The following is a 16,365-nucleotide window of genomic DNA, read 5'->3' as shown; positions in this document are numbered from 1 at the left end:
AATAACCAATTCCTCACCATACCCAATTCCTCACCGTACCCAATTCTTCACCGTAACCAATTCCTCACCGTACCCAATTCATCGCCGTAACCAATTCCTCACCGTACCCAATTCCTCACCGTAACCAATTCTTCACCGTACCCAAATCCTCTCCGTACCCAATTCCTCACCGTAACCAATTCCTCACCATAACCAATTCCTCACCGTACCCAATTCCTCACAGTACCCAATTCTTCACCGTACCCAATTCCTCACCGTACCCAATTCCTCACCGTACCCAATTCCTCACCGTACCCAATTCTTCACCGTACCCAAATCCTCACCGTACCCAATTCCTCACCGTAACCAATTCCTCACCATAACCAATTCCTCTCCATAACCAATTCTTCACCGTACCCAATTCCTCACAGTACCCAATTCTTCGCCGTACCCAATTCCTCACCGTACCCAATTCCTCATCGTACCCAATTCCTCACAGTACCCAATTCTTCACCGTACCCAATTCCTCACCGTACCCAATTCCTCACCGTACCGAATTCTTCACCGTAACCAATTCCTCACCGTAACCAATTCCTCGCCGTAACCAATTCCTCGCCGTAACCACTTCCTCGCCGTAATCAATTCCTCACCACAACAAATTCCTCACCGTACCCAATTCCTCACCGTAACCAATTCCTCACCGCAACATATTCCTCACCATACCCAATTCCATGCCGTAACCAATTTCTCACCGTAACCAATTCTTCACCGTAATCAATTACTCACCATAATCAATTCCTCACCATAATCAATTCCTCACCGCAACCAATTCCTCACCATAACCAATTCCTCACCGTAACCAATTCCTCACCGTAACCAATTCCTCACCGCAACAAATTCCTCACCGTAACCAATTCCTCACCGCAACAAATTCCTCACCGTAACCAATTCCTCACCGTAACCAATTACTCACCGTACCCAATTCCTCACCGCAACAAATTCCTCACCATACTCAATTCCACGCCGTAACCAATTTCTCACCGTAACCAATTACTCACCGTAATCAATTCCTCACCATAATCAATTCCTCACCGCAACCAATTCCTCACCATAACCAATTCCTCACCATAACCAATTCCTCACCGTAACCAATTCCTCACCGCAACAAATTCCTCACTGTAACCAATTCCTCACCGCAACCAATTCCTCACCGCAACCAATTCCTCACCGTAACCAATTCCTCACTGTAACCAATTCCTCACAATAACCAATTCCTCACCATAACCAATTCCTCACCAGAACCAATTCCTCACAATAACCAATTCCTCACCGTACCCAATTCCTCACCGCACCCAATTCCTCACCATTACCAATTCCTCGCCGTAACCAATTCCTCACAGTAACCGATTCCTCGCCGTACCCGATTACTCGCCTTAACCGATTCCTCGCCTTAACCGATTCCTCACCTTAATCAATTCCTCATCATAACCAATTCCTTAGAATAACCAATTCCTCACCATACCCAATTCCTCACCGTACCCAATTCCTCACCGTACCCAATTCCTCACCATAACCAATTCCTCACCGTAACCAATTCCTCGCCGTAGCCAATTCCTCGCCGTACCCAATTCTTCACCGTAACCAATTCCTCGCCGTAGCCAATTCCTCGCCGTACCCAATTCTTAACCGTAACCAATTCCTCGCCGTACCTAATTCCTCACCATAACCAATTCATCACTGTAACCAATTCCTCACCGTACCCAATTCCTCGCCGTAACCAATTCCTCACCGTACCCGATTCCTCACCTGGGTTCGATTCCCGGCTTGGGTCACTGTCTGTGTGGAGTTTGCACATTCTCTTCGTGTTTGCGTGGGTTTCCTCCGGGTGCTCCGGTTTCCTCCCACAGTCCAAAGATGTGCGGGTTAGGTTGATTGGCCAGGTTAAAAATTGCCCCTTAGAGTCCTGAGATGCGTAGGTTAGAGGGATTAGTGGGTAAATATGTGGGGATAGGGCCTGGGTGGGATTGTGGTCGGTGCAGACTCGATGGGCTGAATGGCCTCCTTCTGCACTGTAGGGTTTCTATGATTTCTATGATTTTCTATGTACCCAATTCCTCACCATACCCAATGCCTCGCCATACCCAATTCCTCACCGTAACCAATTCCTCACCACAACTAATTCCTCACAGTAACCAATTCCTCAAAACAACCAATTCCTCACCGTACCCAATTCCTCGCAGTACCCGATTCCTCGCCATAACCGATTCCTCACCATACCCAATTCCTCGCCGTACCTGATTCCTCGCTGTAACCAATTCCTCACCGTAACCAATTCCTCACCACAACTAATTCCTCACAGTAGCCAATTCCTCAAAACAACCAATTCCTCACCGCACCCAATTCCTCACCGTACCCATTTCCTCACCGTACCCAATTCCTCGCAGTACCCGATTCCTCGCCATAACCGATTCCTCACCGTACCCAATTCCTCACCGTACCCAATTCCTCACCGTAACCAATTCCTCACCGTAATCAATTCCTCGCCGTAGCCAATTCCTCGCCGTACCCAATTCTTCACCGTAACCAATTCCTCGCCGTACCTAATTCCTCACCATAACCAATTCATCGCTGTAACCAATTCCTCACCGTACCCAATTCCTTGCCGTACCCGATTCCTCACCGTACCCAATTCCTCACCATACCCAATGCCTCGTCGTACCCAATTCCTCGCCGTACCCAATTCCTCACCGTAACCAATTCCTCACCACAACTAATTCCTCACAGTAACCAATTCCTCACAACAACCAATTCCTCGCCATACCCAATTCCTCACCGTACCCATTTCCTCGCTGTAACCAATTCCTCGCAGTACCCGATTCCTCACCATAACCGATCCCTCACCGTACCCAATTCCTCGCCGTACCCAATTCCTCACCGTAACCAATTCCTCGCCGTAACCAATTCCTCACCGTACCCAATTCCTCACCGCACCCAATTCCTCACCATTACCAATTCCTCGCCGTAACCAATTCCTCACAGTAACCGATTCCTCGCCGTACCCGATTACTCGCCTTAACCGATTCCTCGCCTTAACCGATTCCTCACCTTAATCAATTCCTCATCATAACCAATTCCTTAGAATAACCAATTCCTCACCATACCCAATTCCTCACCGTACCCAATTCTTCACCGTAACCAATTCCTCACCGTACCCAATTCATCGCCGTAACCAATTCCTCACCGTACCCAATTCCTCACCGTACCCAATTCTTCACCGTACCCAAATCCTCACCGTACCCAATTCCTCACCGTAACCAATTCCTCACCATAACCAATTCCTCACCGTACCCAATTCCTCACAGTACCCAATTCTTCACCGTACCCAATTCCTCACCGTACCCAATTCCTCACCGTACCCAATTCCTCACCGTACCCAATTCTTCACCGTACCCAAATCCTCACCGTACCCAATTCCTCACCGTAACCAATGCCTCACCATAACCAATTCCTCACCATAACCAATTCCTCACCATACCCAATTCCTCACAGTACCCAATTCTTCGCCGTACCCAATTCCTCACCGTACCCAATTCCTCACCGTACCCAATTCCTCACAGTACCCAATTCTTCGCCGTACCCAATTCCTCACCGTACCCAATTCCTCGCCGTACCCAATTCTTCGCCGTAACCAATTCCTCACCGTAACCAATTCCTCGACGTAACCAATTCCTCGCCGTACCCAATTCCTCGCCGTAACCACTTCCTCACCGTAACCAATTCCTCACCGTAACCAATTCCTCACCATACCCAATTCCTCACCATACCCAATTCCTCACCATACCCAATTCCTCACCATAACCAATTCCTCACCATAACCAATTCCTCACTGTACACAATTCCTCACCGTAACCAATTCCTCACCGTAACCAATTCCTCACCATAGCCAATTCCTCGCCGTACCCAATTCTTCACCGTAACCAATTCCTCGCCGTACCTAATTCCTCACTATAACCAATTCATCGCTGTAACCAATTCCTCACCGTACCCAATTCCTCGCCGTAACCAATTCCTCACCGTACCCGATTCCTCACCGTACCCAATTCCTCACCATACCCAATGCCTCGCCATACCCAATTCCTCGCCGTACCCAATTCCTCACCGTAACCAATTCCTCACCACAACTAATTCCTCACAGTAACCAGTTCCTCACAACAACCAATTCCTCACCATACCCAATTCCTCACCGTACCCATTTCCTCGCTGTAACCAATTCCTCGCAGTAGTGACAGACAGCATGGTTTTGTAAGAGGGAGCTCGTGCCTTACAAATTTGGTGGAGTTTTTTGAGGAAGTGACAAAAACGGTTGACGAAGGAAGGGCCGTGGATGTCGTCTATATGGATTTCAGTAAGGCATTTGACAAAGTCCCACATGGCAGGTTGGTTAAGAAGGTTAAGGCTCATGGGATACAAGGAGAAGTGGCTAGATGGGTGGAGAACTGGCTTGGCCATAGGAGACAGAGGGTAGTGGTCGAAGGGTCTTTTTCCGGCTGGAGGTCTGTGACCAGTGGTGTTCCGCAGGGCTCTGTACTGGGACCTCTGCTATTTGTGATATATATAAATGATTTGGAAGAAGGTGTAACTGGTGTAATCAGCAAGTTTGCAGATGACACGAAGATGGCTGGAATTGCGGATCGCGAAGAGCATTGTCGGGCAATACAGCAGGATATAGATAGGCTGGAAAATTGGGCGGAGAGGTGGCAGATGGAATTTAATCCGGATAAATGCAAAGTGATGCATTTTGGAAGAAATAATGTAGGGAGGAGTTATACAATAAATGGCAGAGTCATCAGGAGTATAGAAACACAGAGGGACCTAGGTGTGCAAGTCCACAAATCCTTGAAGGTGGCAACACAGGTGGAGAAGGTGGTGAAGAAGGCATATGGTATGCTTGCCTTTAGAGGACGGGGTATAGAGTATATGTGTTGAGTATAGGGCTAACGGGAGGACTTTGAATAGTGTGGAGGAGCAGAGGGATCTAGGTGTATGTGTGCATAGATCCCTGAAAGTTGGGAATCAAGTAGATAAGGTTGTTAAGAAGGCATATGGTGTCTTGGCGTTTATTGGTAGGGGGATTGAATTTAGGAGTCGTAGCGTTATGTTGCAACTGTACACAACTCTGGTGCGGCCGCACTTGGAGTACTGTGTGCAGTTCTGGTCCCCACATTACAGGAAGGATGTGGAGGCTTTGGAGAGGGTGCAGAGGAGGTTTACCAGGATGTTGCCTGGTATGGAGGGGAGATCCTATGAGGAGAGGCTGAGGGATTTGGGATTGTTTTCGCTGGAAAGGCGGCGGCTAAGAGGGGATCTTATTGAAACATATAAGATGATTAGAGGTTTAGATAGGGTGGATAGTGATAGCCTTTTTCCTCTGATGGAGAAATCCAGCACGAGGGGGCATGGCTTTAAATTGAGGGGGGGTTGTTATAGAACCGATGTCAGGGGTAGGTTCTTTACCCAGAGGGTGGTGAGGGATTGGAATGCCCTGCCAGCATCAGTAGTAAATGCGCCTAGTTTGGGGGCGTTTAAGAGATCCGTAGATAGGTTCATGGACGAAAAGAAATTGGTTTAGGTTGGAGGGTCACAGTTTTTTTTTTTTTTAACTGGTCGGTGCAACATCGTTGGCCGAAGGGCCTGTTCTGCGCTGTAATGTTCTATGTTCTATGTTCTATAAAAGCTGGAGTCTGATGATGCAGCTGTGTAGAACGCTGGTTAGGCCACATTTGGAGTACTGCGTCCAGTTCTGGTCGCCGCACTACCAGAAGGATGTGGAGGCATTGGAGAGAGTGCAGAGAAGGTTTACCAGGATGTTGCCTGGTATGGAGGGTCTTAGCTATGAGGAGAGATTGGGTAGACTGGGGTTGTTCTCCTTGGAAAGACGGAGAATGAGGGGAGATCTAATAGAGGTATACAAGATTATGAAGGGTATAGATAGGGTGAACAGTGGGAAGCTTTTTCCCAGGTCGGAGGTGACGATCACGAGGGGTCACGGGCTCAAGCTGAGAGGGGCGAAGTATAACTCAGACATCAGAGGGATGTTTTTTACACAGAGGGTGGTGGGGGCCTGGAATGCGCTGCCAAGTAGGGTGGTGGAGGCAGGCACGCTGACATCGTTTAAGACTTACCTGGATAGTCACATGAGCAGCCTGGGAATGGCGGGATACAAACGATTGGTCTAGTTGGACCAAGGAGTGGCACAGGCTTGGAGAGCCGAAGGGCCTGTTTCCTGTGCTGAACTGTTCTTTGTTCTCTTTGTTCTTTGTACCCGATTCCTCGCCATAACCGATTCCTCACCGTACCCAATTCCTCGCCGTACCCAATTCCTCGCCGTACCCAATTCCTCATCGAACCCAATTCCTCACCATACCCAATTCCTCACCGTACCCAATTCCTCACCGTACCCAATTCCTCACCATAACCAATTCCTCACCGTAACCAATTCCTCACCGTAACCAATTCCTCGCTGTAGCCAATTCCTCGCCGTACCCAATTCTTCACCGTAACCAATTCCTCGCCGTAGCCAATTCCTCGCCGTACCCAATTCTTCACCGTAACCAATTCCTCGCCGTACCTAATTCCTCACCATAACCAATTCATCGCTGTAACCAATTCCTCACCGTACCCAATTCCTCGCCGTAACCAATTCCTCACCGTACCCGATTCCTCACCTGGGTTCGATTCCCGGCTTGGGTCACTGTCTGTGTGGAGTTTGCACATTCTCTTCGTGTTTGCGTGGGTTTCCTCCGGGTGCTCCGGTTTCCTCCCACAGTCCAAAGATGTGCGGGTTAGGTTGATTGGCCAGGTTAAAAATTGCCCCTTAGAGTCCTGAGATGCGTAGGTTAGAGGGATTAGTGGGTAAATATGTGGGGGTAGGGCCTGGGTGGGATTGTGGTCGGTGCAGACTCGATGGGCTGAATGGCCTCCTTCTGCACTGTAGGGTTTCTATGATTTCTATGATTTTCTATGTACCCAATTCCTCACCATACCCAATGCCTCGCCATACCCAATTCCTCACCGTAACCAATTCCTCACCACAACTAATTCCTCACAGTAACCAATTCCTCAAAACAACCAATTCCTCACCGTACCCAATTCCTCACCGTACCCATTTCCTCGCTGTAACCAATTCCTCGCAGTACCCGATTCCTCGCCATAACCGATTCCTCACCATACCCAATTCCTCGCCGTACCTGATTCCTCGCTGTAACCAATTCCTCACCGTAACCAATTCCTCACCACAACTAATTCCTCACAGTAGCCAATTCCTCAAAACAACCAATTCCTCACCGCACCCAATTCCTCACCGTACCCATTTCCTCACCGTACCCAATTCCTCGCAGTACCCGATTCCTCGCCATAACCGATTCCTCACCGTACCCAATTCCTCACCGTACCCAATTCCTCACCGTAACCAATTCCTCACCGTAATCAATTCCTCGCCGTAGCCAATTCCTCGCCGTACCCAATTCTTCACCGTAACCAATTCCTCGCCGTACCTAATTCCTCACCATAACCAATTCATCGCTGTAACCAATTCCTCACCGTACCCAATTCCTTGCCGTACCCGATTCCTCACCGTACCCAATTCCTCACCATACCCAATGCCTCGTCGTACCCAATTCCTCGCCGTACCCAATTCCTCACCGTAACCAATTCCTCACCACAACTAATTCCTCACAGTAACCAATTCCTCACAACAACCAATTCCTCGCCATACCCAATTCCTCACCGTACCCATTTCCTCGCTGTAACCAATTCCTCGCAGTACCCGATTCCTCACCATAACCGATCCCTCACCGTACCCAATTCCTCGCCGTACCCAATTCCTCACCGTAACCAATTCCTCGCCGTAACCAATTCCTCGCCGTACCCAATTCCTCGCTGTACCCAATTCCTCACCGTAACCTCGTCCTCGCCGTAACCGATTCCTCGCTGTAACCAGTTCCTCACTGTAACCAATTTTTCACTGTAACCACGTTCCTCTGCCTATCCCGTTCCACACCTAACTACATTCTTCAACTTTAGCTCAATCCTGGTTACAATGCTATTCCACACTGTAACAAAATTCTTCACTGTTATTCAACTCCTTATGTAATTGAATTCTTCATCAAAACGCCATTCCTTATCTTCATCCATTCTTGAACATTTGCTTCAGATTATTAAAATGCCCACTGAAAATCATGTGACCTTTGGCATTTTGGCTTCAGACAGAGTGAATACTTATTCAAATACGTACATTCACCTCCATCTGGGGAATTTACACATCCCTTTGTTTAAGGATGGATCAACATGACAGAACAACAGCATTGTGGCCAGACTGTTGCCCTTTTGACTTTGGACAGAAGGGAACATCAGAAGTTAATATGTGCAACATGGATTTGAATGGCTCCTAGCAACCTTCCATTTTATACTGTGGTTCCAAACTAGGCTGGGTAAATCTCAAGGTGTCAACAACACCGGATGATTGGAATCAACATAAATGCCAGCCTTTGTTTGGAAAAAGTACTTTGAGCTTGTGGAATCACATGTTGAGGGTACCATTTAGGTTATATGCATTTAAAAACCAGCAACTAGCTTCTTGCAGACCAATTGGAGGGCTGTGACAAGTAGTGTTCCTCAGGGATCAGTGCTGGGACCTTTGCTGTTTGTAATATATATAAATGATTTGGAGGAAAATGTAACTGGATTAATTAGTAAGCTTGCGGGTGACACAAAGGTTGGTGGATTTGTGGATAGCATTGAGGAGCATCAAAGGATACAGCAGGATATAGATCAGTTGGAGACTTGGGCGGAGAGATGGCAGATGGAGTTTAATCCGGACAAATGTGAGGTAATGCATTTTGGAAGGTCTAATACAGATAGGAAATATACAGTAAATGGCAGAACCCTTAAGGGTATTGAAAGGCAGAGGGATCTGGGTGTACAGGTACACAGCTTACTGAAAGTGGCAATGCAGGTGGCAAAGGTAGTCAAGAAGGCATATGGCATGCTTGCCTTCATTGGCCAAGGCACTGAGTTTAAAAATTGGCAAGTCATGTTGCAGCTTTATAGAACCTTAGTTAGGCCACACTTGGAATATAGTGTTTAATTCTGGTCGCCACACTACCAGAAGGATGTGGAGGCTTTGGGGAGGGTACAGACAAGATGTACCAAAATGTTGTCAGGTATGTCTGTGTGGAGTCTGCACATTCTCCTCGTGTCTGCGTGGGTTTCCTCCGGGTGCTCCGGTTTCCACCCACAGTCCAAAGATGTGTGGGTTAGGTTGATTGGCCATGTTAAAATTGCCCCTTGGTGTCCTGAGATGCGTAGGTTGGGGGGATTAGTGGGTAAAATATGTAGGGATGTGGGAGTAGGGTCTGGTGGGATTGTGGTCGGTGCAGACTCGATGGGCCGAATGGCCTCTTTCTGTACTGTAGGGTTTCTATGGTTCCTATGATTTCTATGTATGGAGGGCATTAGCTATGAGGAGAGCTTTGAGAAACTTGGTTTGTTCTCACTGGAACGACGGAGGTTGAGGGATGACCTGATAGAAGTCTACAAGATTATGAGGGGCATGGACAGAGTGGATAGTCAGAAGCTTTTTCCCAGGGTGAAAGAGTCAGTTACTAGGGGGCATAGGTTTAAGGTGCGAGGGGCAAGGTTTAAAGTAGATGTACAAGGCAAGTTTTTTACACAGAGGGTGGTGGGTGCCTGGGGAGGTAGTGGAAGCGGATACAATAGTGACTTTTAAGGGACATCTGGACAAATACATGAATAGGTTGGGAATAGAGGGACATGGTCCCCAGAAGAGCAGGGGTTTTTAGTTCAGTCGGGCAGCATAGTTGGTGCAGGTTTGGAGGGCCGAAGGCCCCATTCCTGTGCTGTAATTTTCTTTGTTCTTTGTTCAAAAGCCATTGAATTAGTTGCAAGCCATTAGCAGGCAAGGTAACTAACAGTAATATCCTAACAGAGAGATGGATTCCCTCCCACCCCACCTCACTCAGCTCGCCCTAAATTCAAGTTCATCTGAAGAATAACTTCCTGGAAATTCAGCTACAAGTAACCTCACATAACTTCAAGTGACTCTGCAGCTAGGTAAGAGGGCCAAAGACAGATTCACTGAAATAAAAACAGTCCATGGAGGGCCAAAAAGATTAAAAAGGAAGAGAGAAATAGGCCAGTGATCTGTTTTGCAAAACAATGGTCATGGCAGATCAGCAAGCTGAGACCTGAACACTTCAATAAGAGGATGGAGTCATAGAGTCATAGAGGTTTACAGCATGGAAACAGGCCCTTCGGCCCAACTTGTCCATGCCACCCTTTTTTTTAAACCCCTAAGCTAATCCCAATTGCCTGCATTTGGCCCATATCCCTCTATACCCATCATACCCATATAACTATCTAAATGCTTTTTAAAAGATAAAATTGTACCCGCCTCTACTACTACCTCTGGCAGCTTGTTCCAGATACTCACCACCCTCTGTGTGAAAAAATGCCCCTCTGGACACTTTTGTGTCTCTACCCTCTCACCTTAAACCTATGCCATCTAGTTTTAGACTCCCCTACCTTTGGAAAAAGATATTGACTATCTAGCTGATCTGAGCCCCCCATTATTTTATAGACCTCTGTAAAATCACCCCTCAGCCTCCTACGCTCCAGAGAAAAAAGTCCCAGTCTATCCAGCCTCTCCTTATAACCCAAACCATCAAGTCCCGGTAGCATCCTAGTAAATCTTTTCTGCACTCTTTCTAGTTTAATAATATCCTTTCTATAATAGGGTGACCAGAACTGTACACAGTATTCCAAGTGTGGCCTTACCAATGTCTTGTACAACTTCAACAAGACGTCCCAATTCCTGTATTCAATGTTCTGACCGATGAAACCAAGCATGCCGAATGCCTTCTTCACCACTCTGGCCACCTGTGACTCCACTTTCAAGGAGCTATGAACATGTACCCCTAGATCTCTTTGTCCTGTAACTCTCCCCAACGTCCTAGCATTAACTGAGTAAGTCCTGCTCTGGTTCAATCTACCAAAATGCATCACCTCGTATTTATGTAAATTAAACTCCATCTGCCATTCGTCAGCCCACTGGCCCAATTGATCAAAATCCCATTGCAATCGATGATAACTTTGTTCACTGTCCACTATGCCACCAATCTTGGTGTCATCTGCAAACTTACTAACCATGCCTCCTATATTCTCATCCAAATCATTAATATAAATGACAAATGGAATGTTTGTCTTCTTACCTTTAGAGAAAGTAGTCCATTCATGCTAATTAAAAGAGTTGGTAAAGTAAATCATCTGATAGACATCCCAGATTGTGGAAAAAAGATTTGACTGTATCCTAAAACAATACCATTGTCGGGAGGCGAGTAAGAAGGAGCAGCTATGTAAGGTGGTAAGGAGAGTGAGGCAGAAGGAGATTTTGACAGTTCATCAATTAAACCTCCTGCTATGCAGTTCGCTGATTCTGAGATATTCTGGTAGTTAAATGGGATAACCAGGGAGTACCAGTGTTAGCCAAACATGATGTGCATTTGGAAAAATCTTCTATAAAACAACATGATTATTGTTTAACTCCAGAGGAACAGGCTGTGTGGATTACAACAGATTAATGCAGTAACAAAAACAGACTCCAGCACAATCCCTCATCTCAAAGATTGTATAGACAGGGTTTCCAGTGCTTTGCTCCTGACTAAGATGGATTTATTGAAAGGATACTTTACCTTTTTACTCGAAGTACATTTATCAGTATGAGATAAGAAAATATCGGCTTTTGTGACACCAAATGGGCTACAGCAGTGTCGGGTGCTGCCATTCAGATTAAAACATGCTCCAGTCACTTTCCTGAGACTGTGTGCTTTACCTGGAGAATGTATTGATTTCAAACACAGTTGGAAAGATCACATAGTCCTTTTTAAACAATTACAGCCAGCAGGTCTCTTAATAACCCTTCCCAAGAATGAGTTTGCAAAAGTGCAAATAATTTACCTTGGACAAGGACAAAATTCACTGTCGTTCTGATTTTTCTGATAGTGGGATCTTCACATGCCTCCACCCGTTAGGAATGAAACACCATTTTCAAACCAGACATTCAACTCTCTAATCTTATTTACCCCGTGCATGATGTGGATTTGGAAAAATCTTCTATAAAACAACATGATTATTGTTTAATTCCAGAGGAATGTTCACAGCTCAGGAAATCATCCAGAGAATATTGATTTTATGGTTCTGCTTTTTGATTTAGCCTTTAATTGTTCACCCTCCCTCAGTAAACGTCTTTCTTAGTTCCACCCATATCATTGGAACCCTGTTGTTCATAACAAATGGACCTCAATTTGCTTCTTTATTCCATTCTATGCTTCTCCTTCAGTCCAAGTTCTTGTCCAGCAGCACTGAGCACTGATACTTACCTGGCAGGGTGAAACCATAATCAGGCAGGGACGAAGCTAGCCCACTGCACTGGGGCTGTGCTGACGCCTGTGATCATGGTTTCCCTGAGCTAGACTGGAATAAGCAATCAGGATAGCGTACTAAAGGCTCAGAGGGCTTGGCGAAGATAGGGATTTAAAAGAGTATACGGCTTGTAGGAAGGGACTAAAGAAGGAAATTAGGAGAGCCAGAAGGAGTCACGAGAAGGCCCTGGCAGGTAGGATTAAGAAGAACCCTAAGGCGTTCTATAAATATGTGAAGAGTAAAAGGATGAGACGTGACGGAATAGGGCCTATAAAAGGTGAAGGCGGGAAAGTCTGTACGGAACCAGTAGAAATGGCAGAGGTGCTCAACGAATGTTTTGCCTCAGTTTTCACAGAGGAGAAGGACCTGGGTAGATGTACTGCGGGTGTGCGGTGGACTGAAAGGATTGAGTATGTGGACTTTAAGAAAGAGGTTGTGCTGGAATCTTTGAATGGCATCAAGATAGATAAGTCGCCGGGTCCGGATGGGATGTACCCCAGGTTACTGTGGGAGGCGAGGGAAGAGATTGCAGAGCCTCTGGCGATGATCTTTGCATCGTCGATGGAGACGGGAGAGGTGCCGGAGGATTAGAGGATTGCGGATGTGGTTCCTATTTTCAAGAAGGGGATTAGGGATAGCCCAGGTAATTATCGACCGGTGAGTCTAACCTCAGTGGTTGGTAAACTGATGGAGAAGATTCTGAGGGACAGGATATATGAGCATTTAGAGAGGTTTAGTATGCTCAAGAATACTCAGCATGGCTTTGTCAAGGGCAGATCATGCCTTACGAGCCTGGTGGAGTTCTTCGAAAATGTGACTAAACACATTGACAAAGGAAAGGCGGTAGATGTGGTTTATATGGATTTTAGCAAGGCGTTCGATAAGGTCCCCCATGCAAGGCTTCTAGAAAAAGTGAGAGGGCATGGGATCCAAGGGGCTGCTGCCCGGTGGATCCAGAACTGGCTTGCCCAAAGGAGGCAGAGTGGGTATGGAGGGGTCTTTTTCTAAATGGAGGTCGGTCACCAGTGGTGTGCCCCAGGGATCTGTTCTGGGACCCTTGCTGTTTGTCATTTTCATAAATGACCTGGATGAGGAAGCGGAGGGATGGGCTGGTACGTTTGCCGACGACACAAAGGTTGGTGGGGTTGTGGATAGTCTGGGGGATGTCAGAAGTTACAGAGGGACATAGATAGGATGCAAGACTGGGCGGACATGTGGCAGATGGACTTCAACCCAGATAAATGCGTAGTGGTCCATTTTGGTAGGTCAAATGGGATGAAGGAGTACAATATAAAGGGAAAGACTCTTAGTACTGTAGAGGATCAGAAGGACCTTGGGGTCCGGGTCCATAGGACTCTAAAATCGGCCCCGCAGGTGGAGGAGGTGGTCAAGAAGGCGTATGGTGTGCTGGCCTTTATCAATCGAGGGATTGAGTTTAGGAGTCCGGGGATAATGATGCAGCTATATAAGACCCTCGTCAGACCCCACTTGGAGTACTGTGCTCAGTTCTGGTCGCCTCACTATAGGAAGGATGTGGAAAAGATTGAAAGGGTGCAGAGGAGATTTACAAGGATGTTGCCTGGATTGAGTGGCATGCCTTATGAGGATAGGCTGAGGGAGCTCAGTCTTTTCTCCTTGGAGAGACGTAGGATGAGAGGAGACCTTTTAGAGGTATATAAGATGTTGAGAGGCATAGATCGGGTGGACTCTCAGAGGCTTTTTCCCAGGGTGGAAATGGCTGCTACGAGAGGACACAGGTTTAAGGTGCTGGGGGGTAGGTACAGGGGAGATGTTAGGGGGAAGTTTTTCACACTGAGGGTGGTGGGCGAGTGGAATCGGCTGCCGTCAGTGGTGGTGGAGGCAAACTCAATAGGGTCTTTTAAGAGACTCCTGGATGAGTACATGGGACTTAATAGGATGGAGGGTTATAGGTAGGTCTAGAAGGTAGGGATGTGTTCGGCACAACTTGTGGGCCGAAGGGCCTGTTTGTGCTGTCATTTTTCTATGTTTCTATGATAGCCAATGAGGTCAAACTGAGGCTTTACTTGGTGCAATTTTTTCAAGCGATCTGAGCCTTTTGGCTTAGATGAAGCATTAGATCAAGCCTGGGAGGGGGTGCAGTGCCTCATCCTGTCAGCTTGGATTTTGTTGAGCCCAAGATGGGATGTATATTCTTGTCTCGTCAGCTTGGATTAGTTTGACCCTCATGTGGGGACTCTGATTGGATTCAATTGGCTTTTTTGATTAAAAATAACGTATCAAAAGCTACAAAAAGAGCCCCTGAGCACCTTAAACCCATTCCTCATCACATCTCACACAGGGCAGCACGGTAGCACAGTGGTTAGCACTGCTGCTTCACAGCTCCAGGGTCCAGAGTTCGATTCCCGGCTTGGGTCACTGTCTGTGTGGAGTTTGCACATTCTCCTCGTGTTTGCGTGGGTTTCCTCCGGGGGCTCCGGTTTCCTCCCACAGTCCAAAGATGTGCGGGTTAGGTTGATTGGCCAGGTTAAAATTGCCCCTGAGATGCGTAGGTTAGAGGGATTAGCGGGTAAAATATGTGGGGCCTGGGTGGGATTGTGGTCGGTGCAGACTCGATGGGCCGAATGGCCTCCTTCTGCACTGTAGGGTTTCAATGATTTCTATGATCTGCTTTCCCACTGGATAGCTGGCTGGCTATCAATGATCCCACCATTCGTCTGAGATAGTATTGTTGCACAAGTTACTATTGGTCAGTCTGTGAGTGGATCCTGCCAGGAGAGATTCAGAGTGGATCCCTGTTAGGAAAGATTCAGGGTGGATCCCTGTCAGGATAGATTCAGAATGGATCCCTGCCAGGAGATATTTTGAGTGGATCCCTGTCAGACAGATTCAGAGTAGATCCCTATCGGAACAGATTCAGAGTGGATCCCTGCCCAGACAAACCGCAGTCGATCAGGATTTAAACTAATCTTTTAACAACAAAAATGCATTTGGCTATTCTATTTCCACCCACTTTCACAAACATTTATACTCTGGGTTCTGTCGATCTCTGTGCACCTTCTGTTATGCCTGCAGAATCGTCCACAATCTTCGTCACTCTCCTCTGTACAGACACATCGAACTCTTGGTGCACCCAAAGAATCAATTGCTTCCTTGTTGTTTGAGCGTTTATGTCTTTGCACATTCGTTAGTCCATATGGGACAATCCGTCTGGAATTAAGATAACACAGCATTAAGGATGAAGAATATATTCGCGATACCAACATGCTGAACTCTGAGCAAACAACAAAATCCCCAAAATGGCTGGATCGAAGATGTAGATAGGTCACTGTACAAAAGGTTTTAAATCCTCAGTTAACATCACCTGTCTTCAAATAACTCCATCTCTATTCTCTTCCCTCCACTCCTCCTCCTGTCCAGCTCCTCCGTGTCCCCCTTTTGCTCTCCTCCTCTTCCTCTTCATTCACCATCTACCCTCCTTCCCTCTCCCTCTGCTCATTATGTCTCCTACCCATCCCCCTATTGCGATCACAGCTGCTGTTAATATTGAACAAATCAGATCCCAGAGTGAAACCTGGCTTGATAGATCTGAACTTTGTTTAGAATTTATGGAGGAATGTTCCTGAACAAATTCACAGGAGTCTGCTGATAAAATAGTCATGAAGATATAAAAATGAACAACATGACACCAGCAAAAAAGGGTGGCATGATCTCAATCCAAACACAAGAAGATGGTTCAATTTCGCAATATTTGTTTACTGATCAATATATTTACAGACTCATAAATCCAATGAAGAGTTACCACTAGCTTGACTTAAAGGCTCCTTGCTTGTGATTGGCACATGCAGAAATGGTTTTGCTCCTAGTTAGTTCTCCAGCAATCACTTGATACTTCACACCCAACTCAAT

At 46.7% G+C, this 16,365-nt stretch overlaps 1 protein-coding gene across 1 annotated transcript in view; it reads right to left on the bottom strand.

The window, feature by feature from the left end:
• Positions 1-16,365, bottom strand: part of LOC144508237 (endothelin-3-like) — a 125,323-nt gene that overhangs the window by 46,415 nt on the left and 62,543 nt on the right. The window contains exon 3 of the mRNA XM_078236051.1: positions 15,514-15,666. Within this exon, the coding sequence (XP_078092177.1) occupies positions 15,514-15,666 (153 nt within the window). The remainder of the gene's footprint in view (positions 1-15,513; positions 15,667-16,365) is intronic.

This window comes from Mustelus asterias, chromosome 20 (genome assembly GCF_964213995.1).
Source record: "Mustelus asterias chromosome 20, sMusAst1.hap1.1, whole genome shotgun sequence".
NCBI classification, from domain to species: Eukaryota; Metazoa; Chordata; class Chondrichthyes; order Carcharhiniformes; family Triakidae; genus Mustelus; species Mustelus asterias.
Note: the sequence above shows the minus strand (reverse complement) of the source record. Positions and strands in the feature narration are given on the sequence as shown.